Genomic DNA, 15,132 nt, shown 5'->3' on the forward strand with positions numbered 1-15,132 from the left:
AATTACTCCCCATTCTGTATGGCGTTCTTTTCATTATACATCCCACTGATGCATCTGCCTTTCCTACAACAGCGTAACGCTGTTGATTCATGGTCAGTTTGCATGCAAGAGTAATCTGATCTTTCTGTGCAGCTCTGCTCTCTTGCCTGCTCTCCTCTGTGCTGTATTTGTGCTGTTCAAGTGTGTGACCTCCTATCTGCCTCAATGGAATTGCCTCCTTTTCTCATATCATTCCTCTGTTTCTCAAGACAACTTGCTACTCCTGCAGCTTAATGCCACTTACAAATCATACACACAGTTTTATCATACATGGTATTAATAACTATATCCAAACATATTCAGTGTCCAGTCTTCTCGCCAGTTTTGAGCCCAACCAGTCTGAGCTCTGCTTTGGTTTCTGTGTTGTCAGGCTTTGCACAAGTACCAACTTTTCCAATACGAGGTGTGTGATACGAGCTGATGCCTTGGTTGTGCATCCAGCAGCAGGACCATGCACATCAGACAAGTGTTCTGAAGTCTTTCATCTTTCACATTTACACTTGTCTGCATCCCTGAAATATCCTCCCTTGAACACACCACTTCCTTACAAGATGCTGATTTTCAGTTGAATCCTCTCTAAACATTTCCCAGCCGATTCAGCTGCTCCCATGCTCGAAGACAGGCGTGCAACAGGTCAATGTTCATTCCCCCCCCGCACTACTTATGTTGATCTGCGAGTGCTGTGCACACTATTTGGGATTTGCATGTGGTTTTACTGGAGGGAGAAAATATCCTGAGCTCCAGTCAGCCTGTAGCTACTGCAAAATCAATACACAAGAAGCCTCACGCCCTTGACGCCGTGATTGCCTTATCTATGTCCAGTGGGGCAATCCCAGCAAGCATTTGAAGAGCGTTCATACTGGCTGCTCTGAGGCCCCAAAGTACTAAACAAAAGAGTGACTTCCAACATTACCAGATGGGTTTGCAATTTATAATTTAAGAGCTTCTTCAATTTATTATTCTAGCCACTAACTTTGCACTTTATCCTCTTCATATGGACTCTGGAGGTAAATGTGTGATTCCACAGATATTGCATCCATTCTTCTCCATTTTTTCTAGTACTTTGACTGTTCTCTGTGAAGTCCTGAAAGTGGGTACTAATGGTCTTGAGATGATGCTAACAAGTTGTTTTTTACAGATAAAAGGTTCATCACAGTCAGATGCTTTGGAAATACCTGACTTCAAACTACTTTCCAATCTACTTGCCCCCTACTGAAAGCAGAGGTCTTACCCTTTCATTACTGGCACAAACCAGGTTAGACATCAGATTGTAGTCACTTCTAATAAAGACATATTAACAAGTAAAAAAGCATCTGGCTTTTTAACACTCAGTCTTTTCAGTGTCATCCCTCCACAAAGCAGACCACTACTGTCATTGGTCCCCCTGTTATTCCTGTACTTGTCACAAGTACTCATTTATGATGACACTTTATGTGTCTCCTTTGGTCCACCAACAGCTTCTACTTTCTGCATTCTTCTTCCTTGTAGGAGAGGTCAACAAGAGTTTAACTACATTTGTGGCTTGCTGCCACTCTTATCCTTCCTCTTGGCTGGCAGAGTTTGTGCATGTCAGACCACCTAAGGAGCTGCATCTTGCCTCTTCTCCAACTTCAGATCTTCCCTAACAGGGCTTTGGACTTCTGCAGTTTGCCTCCCTGAAGTCCAATACTTTCATTTTGTTGCTCTTTTTCCTTCCTATACCAAGGATCACATCTCCCTAATTCCTCAGTCCACAAGATGCTTTCACATTCTTCTTAAGTTCTTCCCAGTCTCCAGAATCAACTCTGGAAGAAACTCCCCTTTAGGTGCTTAGCTATTTCCTCCATCAGAAGAATTCCAAGAACTTGCTGGTTAGCCACTGTACTGCAGTTCTTTCCCAAAGGACACTGGAATAGTTACAGTCTGACATCCTCAGCATTTCCTGTGATTTTACTGATTTTGATAACTATTAAAAAATTCCAATTATTTGACCTTTTAGGAAGGATGGGAAACAGCATAATCCTGCCACCATTCATATTCCTTTTTTTCATCTATAATTATTCTTCACTCTCTGTGTAACTTCCCAGTCTGAACTGTATAGCTATGAATTCTCAGCATGTATAGAAGAACCATGTTCTCCCCACTGCTCTGCATATCCTTCCTGAGTGTAGCCCTTTACTTCAAAATTCCTTGAATTTAATAAACATCCTCACAAAATCTATGATATTACAAAAATGACAATTGTGATAATTATGAAAACTAGCATCTACTTTTATTTATTCCTCATCTTTGTTGCTTTAGGTTCCAATAAACCAGCTCAGCGTGGAGGACTGTAAGTACAAAAATGCATACACAGTATCCACAGGTTCCCCATTCACCCCTTTGTTCCACAGCCTGGCTCCAAAAGCTGATCTGCTGAAGGGGACTGGGGGGAACCCCTCTCAGGTGCGATCCCCCTCCTCCTATGACTCTCTACACACCAAAAGCAGCGCCATACAGCCCTATATTTTGCATGAATCCAAATTACAAAGTCAGGCATACTCACTTAAGTATTATCATCTGAGAATATCTGAACCTGTGATGGTAAATGCAAGGACTCTGTAGGCTGTAGCTGTGTGTCATGTGTACACAAATCCCAGGAATATGTAAGTAGTTCCATAAGGGCTTCCACCCCTCACATGAGAAACACATTTTCTCAACATGCTGCCAGCCTTCTAGGATTTCCTGCTTTTACTAAATCTGTGTGTTTCAGGGATACCCAAGGACTGCCTGTCACTTAAATTACACAAAATCTGAATGTGTCTTCCCAGCATATTGCTACTGCCATCCCATCTTTGGGCTCTAAAAACATGTCCTTTCTGGCTGCCTTCAAACACAACACTGCATCTATTCTGCTTGAAACATGGGTGAGAATCTTTGTTTACTGCTTATTCTAAGCCCAGACTCTTCTCTGAACTTCTACCACAGCTTCTTATTTTATCCTGAGGACACAAGAATCTGAAGCTTCTCATACTCAGATTTGGAACGCTCTGACTAGTTCTGCATGAGTCGTGGAAGGAGGATGAAGCTTCGGAGAGCTCTGGGGAAAGCAGCTCCTTCAAAAGTGGCAGAAGAGAAGCCCATGGAAACAAACCATCCTGGTTATGTTCTGTTTGTCCTCTTTCTTCTTGCATTCGTTTCACCTAATTTAATTGCTATACATTAGATGAAAATAATTTTAAGTACTTAATGATGGAGACTGTCACCCCTTTTGTGTCTGCACGGGAACTAGTGCAAGTGAAACTAGTTCTGATAAGAGGATTTGGCCCAGTAGCTGCCTACATAAACAGTAATTCCACAGAAATCATACTTTAAATTAAAAATGATGAGAAGCAGCTCTAGTGTGACAGAAAGGGCAGTGTGTGTCTTCTTCCTTGTCTCCCACTTATGTTTTAATTTAATAGTTTACTTGAAGCTAGCAAGAATATTAAATCAGAGTCTTTCTGGATTGAAATAACAGGACAGATTGTAATAAAAACGGTATAACAGAAGTTCTGTATTTTTCCCTGAAATATGAATAGTCATGTTTCCTAAGAAGAAGTTGGCAATCCAAGTGTTTGTTAATAACCAGAACGGTAAGAGCTTGTAAGAGGAGAGACACTTACCGAAAACATGGAATCCTAAAGTACAGGTGTAGGTGGCCCATTCTATATCTCTAGTTGTTTCAACACTCACAACTTGTTTACAAGCAGAGGGGATCCCTACAAAAGAAAAACCCAAACAAAACAACAAAACAACCACAGAATACCATTTTTAATTCTCTAATTGTATAGATTTTTGATTGCACCAGATGAATTAAAACATATGGTCTATCTTGGCAGTTACATGGACTCATTTAAATTTTAACTCTGTACTAGACAGCCTGAACTTTGCACAAAAGGCTTGAATAGAATTCTTACTCACAGTATAAGATTTCATAGTCTCCTGAATTAGACACAAGATACTGTGAATTAACGGACCAGTCCAGATGAGTAATGAAGCTGGAATGACCCTACAAAGAGAAAAACAATTGCAGTAACTGCACTAGCAATATCTCTCAATGTGACAGTTTTAATACAGTGCTACAAAGCATACTTAAGGTGTTAACACTGCACCAGGAGGAAAAAAGGTTACTTACCGAACATTTGCCAATTCTAGTGTACTTTCTTCCATTTTCACTTATGCCATATATATAAATACAGTTGTCATGGGAACCTATTGCCAAGAAGTTTCCATCTATAAACGCAAAAGTGAACTATAATTATTCCTGTAAGAAAGAACTGGGGCTAATTTTGAAAAGTCACTGTGTCACAGACAAGAGGGATCTCTATTATACACCTCAATATGAAAAAAAAAATCCAGTTTTTGTGTTTTTCCCTTCACATTGATGCATGCTTCAAGATTACAGCTAGTTTATACAGCAAATATTACTCTCAAGAAGACATGACATTTCTGGAAGCAGCTACAGCCCATTTAGGGCTAACCTGATTGCAACAACCCACACAGTGAAGTCATATTTGTTTGGGGTTTTTTTCTTCCCAGTAGAAACCATATTGAGCATGTGGGGAAGAGAAGGAAAAGAAAACTGTGGCTTAAGCCACCACCCAACAGCGTTGCCAATGTTTCACAGCATTTTTATTTTCAACTTCAATATGGCAAATGGGGAATTATTTTTTAAGAAATCAACCCCAAAATTAATAAAAAAATTCGGTGCATTTTTTTTTAACCAGCAAATAAACACTCCCAAACCTGGTGAGTAACGCATTACAGACAGCTGTTCGTTTCCATCTGTGTGTACGGTGACCAAGTCTTTTGTTTCTGTGTCAAACACAAACCACCTGTTGTAAATACAGAGAGAGGCCAATAAATCATTCCATAAGGAATTTAAATCGACTGTAATCTTGACCAAATTTTCTTCTGTCAAAATAGCATAAGTTTTACACCAAGGAAAGAAAAACAGCAACTGCTACTCAGTTTGTTTTATTTTTACTTCAACGGGAGGGTGGTTTCTTTCCCATGTTTTTTAACCAGAAAAACAATCAGACATTGACCTTGATATCAATCTTCAGCTTTTAGTCTGGCTTATTATGTGTCATGCATTAGAATACAGTAAGCATTACATATAATGACCCTTCTCCTTTAATGGCCCTCTATGCTGTGTTGATGTTTAAATTGATGCCTACATTAAATCCTAGAGCAAAGGAAAACACAAGCAAGAGTCAGGAGTATTCTCTTTTGATAGAATGATTAGCTTCATATTGAGTAATATGTTTTAAGTGTAACTGTTAAAAATTTAAATTCATTAATTTTAATGAATCATAATTTAAATTAATTAATTTTAATGAACTATAATTTAAATTCATGAAAACATATAGAAAGGACAAAGATAAAATTTGCACTTCAATACTATTCCTAAGATTCCTCTCAAAGCTTTTCCTTTTGATTTACTTTATTTAATAAAAAATTCAGTAACTAAAGTAAGTCCTTTATTCAGGACTGATAGAGAATCTGAAATAATCTTGGCTCATAATCCATAAGCATTCTATATGTTCTCACTTAAGTGGAACTGTTTTCAATACTAAGAGTAAAGCCTGCCCTCAAGTGACATTAAAGGAGAGGATGAAGTTACAGCAACAGCACTCCTCTTTCCTAGGACCATCAAGGTAAAAGCCAGGGTCTGCCATTGACCCACTGTGTGACCAAGGGCTGAATCTGCCCTGTAAAATGGAGATACTATCTTTCACCTTGGGTTTGTCTGCCTTGTTTACGCATTACACTCTTCAGGCAGAGTAAGTCTCTTAATATGCATTTTTACACTACGTCTAGCACGGTGGAACACTTGCCAAATTTTTCTTCGAGCCTCTGGTTGTCACTGCATTAGAGATAATAAACCACTTGCTAAATTTTCCAAAGAGAAACTTTTTCTCTTTGATTTCCTCTATGCTGCCTGACAGCCCTCAGAAGATGTCTGCATGCATGTACCTCATTATCTCAAACTCCTCCTCTAGCCTCTCCTTTGCCATGATGGACAGAAAGACTTTACATTTAAATCACTGGTATGGCAACAGCTCCTCCTCTGCGTGGTCTCACTGCTAACCTAGACATCTTGCCCTGTCTAGGTTAGCCCCATCCTGCCCCATTTGTGGGTTGGACTCCATGATCTGTTGAGGTCCCTTCCAACCCCTACAATCCTGTGATTCTGTCCAAATCCATCTCTTCCCACTGATATTAGATTCTCACTCTCCCAGAGCCGAAACCATCGCTTCCTTGTGCTACTGGTCCAAGACTAGGGTTTCCGGGCACTAAGATGATAGAAATAAAGTTCACTCTGAAATTCAACAGGAATCAATACGAGATAACTTTATGTCATGCCTGCATCTGCAAAACAAGAGCAGGAGCTTGGACGTGAGCTGGAAAAATCACGTAGCATTTGGTGGTGGCCAGCGGTTACCTCTGTGCTTCTTACCTTCCAGTCAGTGTCCCTACTGCAACAACAGATGCTGAAGGATGAAAACCTGAAGACTGTGCTGGATCCTGAAATGTTTCAGAAGAAAACACACGTTTTTACTAGCCTGAGTTAAAACAAAACCACAGTTCAATTATCTGTCTCAGGAAGAGAGTTAGGCTCTCTTGTTGATTTTTTTGGTGGGTTTTTGGTTTTTTGGATTTTTTTAAAATACAAAACTGAGGGGAAAAAGCATTTTTAACCAATTAAAATATTACCCAATAGATATTTTTTCCTCTCTATACAAGGCAACTGTTTTCTTCACTATCTAAAAATAACTCGGTGAGTGATTCATAACAATAACATTGGCAAAGGCAGCTTCTCAACAAATCACAAACAAGTGAAAGATAAAAATAACTTATTAAATTTGAGCTGACCTAAAAGCTGTAATTTACCTACTGTTTAAAGGATAAGCCTGTACCTTACTCATAACAGTATGTTTCACTTTGCACAGGGCGGGTGTGGGGAGAGAAAGCCTAACTTCTATACACACACCAGCACCTTTCTCAGCACCCACTAGTTGTAGTTTACTGGGAGATTAAGGGCAAAAATGACAGGCAATTTTAGAAGATTTTACTTTGTATACTGCATTATTATGGAGACAGGTAGTATTGCAGTGTTTTTCTTGCAATGCAAACATATGCCTAAAAATAATGTAAGCATGCTCTTCTTAATACTTGTTCAGTTAAAAAGAACGAGCTCTAGAATAGCAGAAAGTCCCAAAATAAACAGCTTGTTTTTTCTGATACCTGCCAAAAATAATTTTGAAGTGTAAGCAAAAATAATCCAGTAACATCTCAAAAAATGCCTGTGTCACTGATTTTTCTATATTCTAAAATAGTATCACATCATAGTTTTTATAGTAAACCTCTTCACATCGGTAGCAATCTGTAATTACCAGCCCTAGAGGCGAGGTGCAAGGGATGTTCTCATTCATTTTAAATGAGTGACTAATTTCAAAGGTGTTCCTAACCCTAAAGACACTTCATAGGATTGCTGAGATCCAGGATTTCTATACATGTGTTCTAAACGACTACAGGAGTCCTGAAAGGAAAAATTGCTATTTTTTTAAAAGTATAACTTCATAGTAAATGCTAAAATATTCTTATGAATAAACCAGATGTTCAAAGAGTGAATTTAATCTGAGCAGTAACTCGTACTCATAACCACATTAAAAAGCTTTGACACAGATCTCTAGGACAACAATAGGTTAACATCAAATGATTTATTTACTCTAGATAATCAGTCACTGATTTATGAAACATAGGCTCAGACATTTCAAGTGGATAATAAGGAGATTATTGTCAAGACTGACAATAGAAATCTTGTGTTAATGAAGCAGTGTGCACTTGCAGAGGCAAAGAAATAAATCCAAGTCTAGTTTAATAGTCCTACTGGTGTTGCCATCAGCCTTTTCAAAAGAAAGGAGGCAAATAAAGGAGCTTCTTAAAGGTTTCAATAACAAGAGTTTCTTAGAGACTGTTTCATATTTGTAAAACCACAGCCAAATATTAACTGCAGCTCACTATAAACATAATCAGCTACGCTCTAGTTCTGCTTTTCAGAGCACGCAAGGGATGAAACAGTGGAAATGATGCCCTGGTTTTGAGTTGATGATCACTCCAGTAACTTTATTTCAGAGATAACAGCTTATGTGATGAACAGATTTGTTCCTGTTCCACATATTGTACTTGTCAATGAAGTTTCAATGTCAACTCAAATTTCTAACTCCTCTTTTCTTTAGACTGCAAGAGAAAAGCGCCAAATTTTGCACTTCTCTTAATGACTGTAGGCCCTCCTCAGTTATCATCCCTGTAAGAAGAAATACATCAGAAGTGCTAACTGCTTATTCTCCCAGCTTTTCTGGAAGTGTATGTAAGGATACAAAAACATACGCTTTGCACTGAGCAGAGAAAGGCTCACATTAGTACCTGCAATTGAACTACATGAAGACTTTTATTCTGACCAAAAAGAAGTTTATGAGGAAAGCATAAAAAATGGTGCCAATGATTTTACTCTCCAGTTCGGGATATTTATGTCAGACTTGCACAAAATCAGTTCTGCTCCATTTCTAAATAATCAAATTAAGTCTCTGCAAAGCTGTCTGAAAACCACAAAGTTCTATGCCAAAGTTTCCAGTTGTGCCACCGTCCGAGTCACTCTGAATTGCAGATCAAGGACTTCTGCAATCTAGTGTGTGCGTATCCCACACTGTACAGTACAGCACGCTGCTACTGCTGCATCTCAGAGCAATACAAAGCACAGGCTTATCTTTTCTTAGAGAGTCAGGAAAATGTGGTTTATAACTGCTCAGTGATTTTAAAAAATATGTTTTATTGTTGAAGTTCGTAGCCTAAGTGTGCTGGTATTTATTTGATCTCACATTTAGCATCTTGGTAGCAGCTGAAGAGATTTACAAGCACATGAAGGTTTTGGTGTGTCTGAAGGTTCCCCCAAGGACAACTACAGTATTCTTAAAGAATGAAGGGGAAAGTGCTTATTTTTAAATCTAAACTATAACAACATATCTTAAAACCTAAAGTGATTGGGAGGTAGGAAGATGCAATTATCTGCCTGTTTCTCAGGCCACACCCTTAGTACTATTGATTTCTCTTTTTTTTAAGATCAAAAAGAACTACTTTTAATTTCTTATGCTACAGACCAATCTGTCTTTACAACTGAGGCACTGAACTGAGAAAATCAGCCTCCATCTCTGGGGCAGTGGAACTGGTGATTTGGTTTCTCCAATTAATTTACAAGTCAAAAAAAAATACAGACCTTAAAACATATGACCTTGATTAGACAGAATAAGTTCCAATTTCCATGTTCACCATACATGCATTATTTAACACGTTCATACAACTGGAGCAGGATACTATAAGAGACAGTTTGGCAAATGCTCTTCTGTAAGACTGCTTCAACCTGACCCAACAGCATAAATTTATTGCAGATGTGTTTTATTCAAGATTTATCAATACTATCTTGAATTTATTTATGTGGGCCTGAAAATGAACAAACCTTTAATTTTAAAAGTTGCATAATGAAGAGTTTTCAAAACTCCAGGTCAACTAATGGAGGATTATTTACTATATCACAGAGGAAACACTTCAGTCAGCACCATGAGGGTTATCTATATGTTAATGGTTACAATTTGATTTGCAAACCTGTGGTTTTGATATACAACTATGTCACATGCTGTTTTCTTTTTCCTGGAGGATCTTTTGAACTTTTCCACTGTACAGAGGGCAGATAAAAATAAAAAAATTGAGAAGTAACTTGATCATTGTGATCAGTACATATATCTCCAAAAAGGCAAACTCACACACACCCCTATTATAAAAAGTAGAGAAGACTGGGGAAAAAGAAAGTACTAGTGCCATCTCAGAGAAATAAAAGCATCACCACTATCTCTAGGAGATAAGACAATGTCTTCTTATGGATAAGCTATTAGAAAAGTGATCAGGTGTCCAAAAAATGTACTCTAAAAATCCGTTCCCAGTGACACATGTAGTAATGAAGATCGCACGTCACCACAAAGCCATTAGGAGCCTGTAGGTGCACAACTCAGTGCTTACACACCATATAAAACTGAGCCTAAACTAAGAATTCCTTCAGTTTCTAAACACCAAGTTTCACACCAGAGAGAGAAATCTGAATTCCAAAACTCAAATTACTTGAGAAGTTCTGTAAAAGTAGAGTTGTGCTTAAAAAATGTATACCTCTATAATCTTGTTCCAGATAGGACGATGAGTCGTAGCATCCCAGAGCGTAATGTGTTTGTCATGTCCACATGTGAAGAACTGGGGTTTAGAGGAATGGACTGCAAGTCCCCAGAGCTCATCAGTGTGACCCTATAAAAGCAGAAATGTTTCTTGACAAGGACAGCACCATCAAAACTAACCTAGTTTCAACAGGATTAAAATGACCAAACTGTACAATAAACCACTACAAAATTACATCAGCTTTGATGGGTACATACTTATAATGTTATTTATTGACAAAAGTATGTCATAATAAATCAAACAAATGCATGCTTATGAAACTTAAGTGATACTTATACTGCTATTACACATGCAGAAATGTCCCTGTAAGGCACCAGCTTACCTGGGTAATTGGGAAGAAATCTCCCGACAGTGTTCCCTGGAGGACGAAGTTTCGAGTGGTTCCTATCAACACAACGTCCCCTTTTCCCTCTGCGACCGTCCGTATCGGACCAAACTGCTCTGGAATCTGCGTTCATAACAGACAAACGGATCGGCAAGTCAAACAATTTGTCCAGTGCTGCCTTTGTTAAAGACATGTGGCCTAGCAAATGCCTTTTAGTAAAGGCTGCACGGAGCAGAAATGAGCTGGATGAATATACACGCCCGACTTTCAAAAGTTTATAAAACCTTGCATCAGCTCAGTACCCGTCTTTATAGTGCTACAGGAAAAGGCATCCTTATCTACAGAACACTCTGCTGGTTCTGATAAACCAAGTGTTTCAACAAGCAGAAAAAGTTTCTTCGTGATCTGTTAAATCGATCATACTTTAATTGCAGCTGTGATATCATATTTTTTCACAGTGAGGGTGGCAGAGCACTGGAATAGGCTGCCCAGGGAGGTGGTGGAGTCTCCTTCTCTGGAGATATTCAAGACCCATCTGGACGCCTATCTGTGCAATATGTGCTAGGGAGCTGCTTTGGCAGGGGGGTTGGACCCGATGATCTCTCCAGGTCCCTTCCAACCCCTACAATTCTGTGATTCTGTGATAAGCAATTCTGCTCAGAGATAAGTTTCAGGCTTTGTATCACTTGTACTTTCTTGCTAGGGATGTGTCTTTAATTGCAGCCAAGGTTCTGAAAGAGTCAGTGCAAATCTCCAATATAAAGGTCAAGGGAAGACATGAAATTTAAAATTAGAAGGAATGAATATATGCATGAACAAATAAGAGAAAAGGAAGGACATCATGGTGAGAAACAGCACAAGTGTGTAATGTGTGCTGTGATAAAAAACAAATAACCAAAACAGATATGCCATTCCAGCTGCATACATATTTTCGCAACATTTCATAATATATAGTAGAGTTGAAACCCTTCTGGAGTTTTATGCAGATTATTCTCCTACATTCAGTATGTAAACAGTAATGTAGTTTTGTCCAAACAAATTCTGCTTTGAAGTTCCTACACAGCAACTGAATTCCTTTAGGGAATTTCTTTTTTTAGATAGAAAACAACACTAACCAAGAAATTAATGCAAAAAAAAAAAAGTACTAACTCCCCCCCACAACAAGCCTCTCACATCATTTTGGAAAAAAAAAAGTATAACAACATTTTAATGCTCTGAAATGAAAAATGACGTCACATTATTAATTGCAAAGAAAGGAAGAAATAATCTGAAAAAATATGAATACAAGATTTGTTTTCCAATTACCACAGACCTTGGAAAGGAAGCATTATGTTAATGAATGGGCTATCACAGATGACCTGATGACTCGAATGATACTACATTTCATCATTGATTTGCTTTCCCCCAGAGTATAAATCCATAAGAAAAAGAATTGATTTTCAGAAGACAGCTAAAATATAATTTTGAGCAGCAGAGTAATTTCCAGATAGGTTATATCACCTCAGTTTTGTGAAGTTTTTGGTAATTTCCATTCCAAGATATCAGCTTTCGGTCTTTTCCACCTCCTGATACTAATGTGCCATCTCGCAGCATGCACAGCGCAAATATGCCACCCTCATGTGCCCCTTGAACTGCGTGGCTTATTCTGTTGGTACCTAGAGAGTAGAAGAAAAGATATTACTACTGAATTGCTCAGCCTAACAGCTCCTTTCCCCACACCCCCACACCCATTTTTTTTTCTCCATTTCTCTACTACCTGTCAAGGTTTATATCTAAAAATATTGTAAGGGCAGGCATGGAGTATTGCACCAAAATGCTCAGACCCACAGGGGAGACTGAATTAGTACGTCTTAAAAACATATCCCCCCCATCTGAAAAATGAAAAGTATATGTACACAGTCTAGTTCAAACACAAACAGGTTCATTTAAACTTTTCAGGGGGGGTTCAGCTAAACCATTTCACATCACATTCGTCCTGCAATAGCACTATGGACCTTATCAACAAAGAACTGTAACCCAGTCACTTGTTATCCTCCAAGGATATTCCAGTGCTGCCAGACACCTAACTTGCACCAAAACCCAGCTGAGCTAGAGGTCTGTGTACAGGAGGTACTGAGCCACACTCTGGAAGAGCCAGATCAATGGCTTGTCCATCGATGAACTGGCTTGTTCAAGTACCCTCTTAGACTCAAATACATTCTAACCAATGGCTCTGGATTAAATATCTCCAATGTGATGAACCACTACTATTATCAAGTACAAAGATACAATTACTAGTAATTCTGCTACTGAAATGTGCACCTTGTGTCAAAGCTTGGCTAATGAGCACAAGCAAGGGGCTGATGCAAGTTAGGAACAGACAACTGCTTTTTGAGGTGTAAGTCCCATTTGCTTCTATCCATGTCTGTGGATATAATGTGTCAGTTACAAGTGATTTCTACTGAGAGAAGTTTTTTGCTAAGGGTATTGCAAACTAGTGGAAGCTTGAACATAGAGCTCTGACTCAAAAGTCATGAAGACACGAAAGTAAACTGTACTAAGACAGAAAAACAAGAGCAACTTTTTTGTGGATCCCAAAAGAAGGGGCAGAGTTGAGGACATCTTGTAGCAAACAAAGAGTTCCATTTTACTCCTGGGAGAAAGGGCAGAAGAGGCTCCTGGCAGGCAAGGCCAACCAGCTCCTGAGTACCCCACTGACCAGGCAATGGCAGCAGCTGCCACTACCCTATCTTCTCTGTTGGTAGTCCAAAATAACAACCAAGAACAGGTAGGAGATGGGTCTATACAATTTCCAGACTCTGTATGGAAGAGTGTTCAAGTGTCTTGCTTTAAACTATCATATGAAAAAGGAAAGGGAAATAAGAGAGGAGTTACAAACACCATATCCTCCCCCTTCCTCAACAGTACAGTATTGGTCAAAAGCAAAAGGAGATAATTGCTTCATAGTCCTTGAGTGAAAAAAGGCCTACAGAAAGGCTCAACTGTGTAACTGATTCTCTATGTGGCTTCCCTGGTTTTACATCGTTCAAGTGTCCTGGGAGAAAGCACTGAGTACATAAGAAGCAGCTGTTATCCATATCCCTTCTTCCTTTACTAATAAGGCCTCCTTGAGGGGATTCTCCTTATTCCTATGCATGGCATATCACACACTAAATAAACATTCAGGACATTGTTACTGTTTGCCTTCAGCAGACATTGCCTTCTGCTGCCTAAAAAAAAATCTTTTCTTATTAGAAAATGCTTTTTAAGAAGTTTGTCCTACCCATCTGTTCTTTTGAAATAAACTCGAGGAATTCAATTAGATCTGCATATATTTTAGCTTGACTTCCTAGGAAAACAAAGCCAGCTATTTGTTTTCTTTTTAAAAGTGCATGTCAATAGGCAAAAGTTTTGCAAACACTACAGAGTGACTATAGGAGACTGGAGATCACCAGTTGTGTTAATAGTGTTTCTTATTGTCACATCATTTAAGGAAAATAACTTTTCCTGACATTTCTTACATCAGAGCCATACATGCTGGCACAGCTGTATCATTCAATAACTCACCCTGGGAAACACATTCTATAGAATTTTGTGCTCTAGCAGTCAGGTATATATGTTCTTTAGGGGCTTGTTGAGGAGAACTGAGATATAATCTGCTGGATTAGTTTTGGGAAAGAACTAAAGATGAGTTATTCTTCCTAAAATGAGGCTACACTCATGCAAAAAATCACAGCCTTTCATATTCAAATTTCACTATTAACTTAAATCTTGTCTTACCTTTCCCCCAGACCAAAATGTTTCCGCTTGAGTCTCCTGTAATAGTATCACCATTTTCAGAAAAGGTCACACACAGGACAAACTTTGGCTTCTCTTGTTTCTGCGTGGTTATGAAAAACACACACTCACAGCAACACACAACCCGTTCATTTTCACTGAATGCATTTGAGTAATTTCGTTTAGTCTCCTACAGCTCTATTATCACTCAAATACCTACACAGGATTTAAACACATTCCTACAGTCTAAACAGTTCATCTGTGCAAGAGCAAAGGATGCATCAGCTGGGGGTGGTGGCCCAATCCTGCACCCTTTCATTACAAGTTGTGGAGAGAGTGAGTGAGAAGGCCTGCCAACTTTCAACACAAGACCAGGAATGCTGTGAGATAAACTGAATCCCACAACTCCCACATAATCCCAAAGGCTTTAAGTATTTAGAAATGGACGATGATGCACACAAGCTTCGTTGCTGTAATTTTTAACTCCAAAGCTTCTAGGAAAAAGTATTACCAGTGAGTTTGAATTAAGAAATCATCTCTTGAGCAGTTCAGTAATGGGAACATTGTTTTGAGACCCTCCATTTAAGATACTGATGGCAACAGTGAACTGTGTAAGAAGATAAAAATGTTTGCTGACCACTGCGTGTATGTATGACCTCTTTCTCCCTCAAATTAAGAACTGCTCTCAACTGTACATTTTCACCTGCAACAACCATTGAGGATACCAG

The 15,132-nt window shown here is 38.8% G+C and overlaps 1 protein-coding gene across 1 annotated transcript in view; it reads right to left on the reverse strand.

The window, feature by feature from the left end:
• EML1 (EMAP like 1) overlaps window positions 1–15,132 on the reverse strand; it is a gene marked incomplete at both ends in the record, with an annotated part of 53,094 nt that overhangs the window by 2,163 nt on the left and 35,799 nt on the right. The window contains 9 exons of the mRNA XM_084270709.1: window positions 3,663–3,758; window positions 3,961–4,048; window positions 4,175–4,272; window positions 4,786–4,874; window positions 6,503–6,570; window positions 10,261–10,392; window positions 10,646–10,771; window positions 12,149–12,303; window positions 14,408–14,507. Of these exons, the coding sequence (XP_084126835.1) occupies window positions 3,663–3,758; window positions 3,961–4,048; window positions 4,175–4,272; window positions 4,786–4,874; window positions 6,503–6,570; window positions 10,261–10,392; window positions 10,646–10,771; window positions 12,149–12,303; window positions 14,408–14,507 (952 nt within the window). The remainder of the gene's footprint in view (window positions 1–3,662; window positions 3,759–3,960; window positions 4,049–4,174; window positions 4,273–4,785; window positions 4,875–6,502; window positions 6,571–10,260; window positions 10,393–10,645; window positions 10,772–12,148; window positions 12,304–14,407; window positions 14,508–15,132) is intronic.

Source organism: Gallinula chloropus (assembly GCF_964237585.1).
Source record: "Gallinula chloropus genome assembly, chromosome: 14".
In the NCBI taxonomy this organism is placed as follows: Eukaryota; Metazoa; Chordata; class Aves; order Gruiformes; family Rallidae; genus Gallinula; species Gallinula chloropus.